Source organism: Lactuca saligna, chromosome 2 (assembly GCF_052625555.1).
Source record: "Lactuca saligna cultivar CGN05327 chromosome 2, ASM5262555v1, whole genome shotgun sequence".
Classification (NCBI taxonomy): Eukaryota; Viridiplantae; Streptophyta; class Magnoliopsida; order Asterales; family Asteraceae; genus Lactuca; species Lactuca saligna.
In genome coordinates this window covers 152,434,079-152,437,478 of record NC_136418.1, presented here as the reverse complement: position 1 = coordinate 152,437,478, position 3,400 = coordinate 152,434,079, and the positions used below count along the sequence as shown (strand labels likewise).

The 3,400-nt window shown below is 35.5% G+C and overlaps 1 protein-coding gene across 1 annotated transcript; it reads left to right on the top strand.

Moving 5' to 3' along the window:
• The first annotated feature begins 292 nt into the window (after positions 1–292).
• Positions 293–3,050, top strand: LOC145032159 (putative pentatricopeptide repeat-containing protein At3g01580). The gene has a single exon (XM_078980871.1). The coding sequence runs from the start codon at positions 492–494 to the stop codon at positions 2,874–2,876; it is 2,385 nt and encodes a 794-aa protein (XP_078836997.1). The 5' UTR covers positions 293–491; the 3' UTR covers positions 2,877–3,050.
• Positions 3,051–3,400: the final 350 nt, after the last annotated feature.

Sequence of the window (3,400 nt, the reverse complement as noted above, 5' to 3'; positions counted from 1 at the left end):
AAATTGGTTATGTTGGTCGTTTTCTTTTATAACAATACTATTAATATTAATATTAATTAAAAATAAAACATATCAACTATATGTCTATATCCTTGACCTTTTTTCAATATTAATATTAATTAAAAATAAAACATATCAACTATATGTCTATATCCTTGACCTTTTTTCAATATTAATATTAATTAAAAATAAAACGTATCAACATGTCTATATCCCTCATCTTTTTTCAAATAAAACCATAATTTTAAAATAGACGCTTACCAGGGACAGTTTTTTTTTTTTTTTTTTTTTTTTTAATTTAATTTTTATTTCAAATAAAACCATAGTTTTAAAATAGACGCTTGTAATTTTACCAGGGATAGTTTTGATGGTGTTCTGAAACCCTCCGCGGGGACTGTTCGCCAGCAGAAACACTAAAAAAAACATGATTTCACTTCTACGGTTTGTCTAAGAAATCATATTGACACTGAATTCAGAAATTTCCTGTAATTATGTATCCAATTTCAATTGGAATCACAATTAAGAAAATCAGCCCTTTATTTCCTATCAAATTTCGCTCTCTTTTTTTCTCCAACTCGAGTGCAAAAAATGTACCTTCAGACTCAATTCTTGCAGAAAAGTTGGTTTCTTCATTAGAGAGGTGTGGCGATGTTAATTCTTTGAAAAGGCTTCACGCTTGCATTTTAGTTCAAGGTCTCGAAACCAACACTTTTTTGGTTTCTAAGCTTCAAAATACCTATGCTTTTTTCGGTTTATTGACTGACTCCAGATCGGTGTTTAATAGAATCATCAACAATAATCTTTCCCTTTGGGATTCAGTTATTGTTGGGCATTATAAAGCCGGTCAATCTGATGAAGTTCTTAGGGTTTATTTAGATTTGAAGCAAAGAAAAATCGGTATATATGGTTCAGCATTTACATTTACTCTAAAAAGTTGCATCCACTTGGGTAGACCGGAATTTGGAAAAGCAATTCATGTTGATATTATAAAGTTCGGTTTAAATACAAATCAATTTGTAGGTTCCTCTTTGATTGGCTTTTATTCAATGTACAGAGACATGGCAGACGCATGTAAGGTGTTCGATGAAATAACTGAGAGAGATCTTGTTGCCTATACATCTTTGATAACCGGATACACTCACACCAATGATCATCGTGCTTGTGAAGCCTTTGCTATTGTTCAGCATATGCAGACTGAAAACCTGGAACCAAACCGAGTCACTTTAGTGAGTTTGCTACAAGCAACAGCACATTTACAGTTGCTGAATCATGGCGAGTTGATCCATGCCTATGCAAAAAGAAGAGGAATCGGTTGTGTTGATGAAGCTTTTCAAACGAGTCTTATGGACATGTATATAAAGTGTGGGGCACCAAATAAGGCCACCATGGTTTTTCATACAATGAGCATAAAGACAACATCTTGTTGGAATGTCCTAATTGCTGGTCATCTGAAGTCATCACAACCTTTTGAAGCCTTGAATCTTTTCTCTCTCATGGCACAAGAAGGTCACAGATTTGATTTAATTACTTTAGCAAATGGGATTATAAGTTGTGCGAATTTGGGCTTATTACAGGTGGGTAAGAGCATCCATGGTTATATGTTTAGACACAGAGTTCAGCTTGATGTTGTTGCCAATACAGCTCTAGTTGACATGTACTCAAAATGTGAAAACTGTATCAATGCTAGGAAAATTTTCGATACCATGAAGGACAAAGATGTCATTTCCTTTAACGTGATGATTGCAGGTTATCTGCAAAATGGGCATGCTTGTGAAGCTATAGAAGCATTCCACAACATGAGAACGTTAGGTTTGACTGAAAATGAAGCTACCATTTTGACTGTAGTTTCTGCATTTTCTGATCTGAATGATATAAGACAAGGTAGAAGCATCCATGGATATGTGATTACACATGGGTTCGAGTCAAAAACTGATATTGCTAATCAAGTTTTGTACTTGTATGTAAAATGTGGTTATATACACTATGCTAGGCAAATCTTTGATCGAATAAAACACAAAGACTTGGTTTCTTGGACATCAATGATGATGGGTTATGAGAATCTTGGCCATGTTTATAAAGTGATAAACTTGTTTCAAGAAATGCAATCGGAAAAACAACTTACCCCTGATTCGGTTACTTTAACTTGTTTACTTCAAGTCTTTTCACAACTTGGGTGTTTGACCCAAGTCAAAGAGATTCACTGTCACGTGATTCGAGCATCAATGGATAACCAGATAACCATCATGAACTCCCTTCTAACTACCTATAGCAAATGTGGAATGTATAACATTTCTAGGGTTTTGTTTCGGAAGATGAGGACAAGATGTTTAGCTTCTTGGAACACAATGATAGCAGCATCAGGGATGCATGGGGACTGTGTTGGAGCACTTGCATTGATTGAAGAAATGAAGAAAGAAAAGATTGTTCCTGATGATGTCACCTTTATGTCAACACTATCTTCGTGTAGCCATTCCGGTTTTGTAGAAGGGGGTTTGAATCTTTTTAGGGTTATGAAAGAGGAATATAGGATTGTTCCAAGAGAGGAGCATTATGGTTGTATGGTTGACTTGCTAGGGAGAGCTGGTCAACTTGATGAAGCGTTTGACTTCTTGAAAAGTGTTCCACCTACAGAAAGTGGTTCGGCTCTTAGAGCACTTGTTGCTGCTTGTAGGGTTCATGGGAACAATGAAATGGGAGAGAGTTTGGGTTGGTGTTTGTTGGATTTTGACCCTGAACATTCGAGTTCTTATGGATTGGTTTCAAACATGTTTGCAGAAAGCCAAAAATGGGATGAGGTGGCACGTGTAAGAGAGAGTGCTAAGCAAAGAGGGTTGGAGATGACTAGTGGTTATAGTATGATAGAAATAGACACGTAATGTTGAAAATGAAATTATAGGTTGAACTAACTTTCTAGGGTTATTTTCTATGATAAGAACGAGGATGACATTCATTTATGTATTTTGTACAGGGAGGAGATCAAGATGAACTCAATGTCACACATTGTTTCACCTTTTAGTGTGGGACATAAATTTGCAAATTTTTTTTACTTATTGACATGACATGTTACACAATGCAATTTACGTAGTAGGCCGAAGGCCAGCTAGGCGTGTAAAGCATGGGGCCAAGAGCAACAATCCGGCCGAATTTGTGGGTTGTGAATGTGGTCATCTATTGGCTCTTCAAGCTAGAATACGATTGTACTTATTTGTTTTACAATAAAAATGAAAAAACTTGTTACTTTTACAAAAACAAAATACATACAAATTGAAAATCTATTCTAGCAATAATCACAAAGCGACACCAAAAAGTGCTAATTAATAGAAAATAACCCAAAATAAGCAACCAACACAATCCACAAGGTCTAAATGGCTCAAATGGCAACGCACTTACAATCACAACA

What these genes read in the sequence shown, in the direction of transcription:
- LOC145032159 (XM_078980871.1), top strand. Translation starts at nt 492, where the DNA reads ATGTATCCAATTTCAATTGGAATCACAATTAAGAAAATCAGCCCTTTA.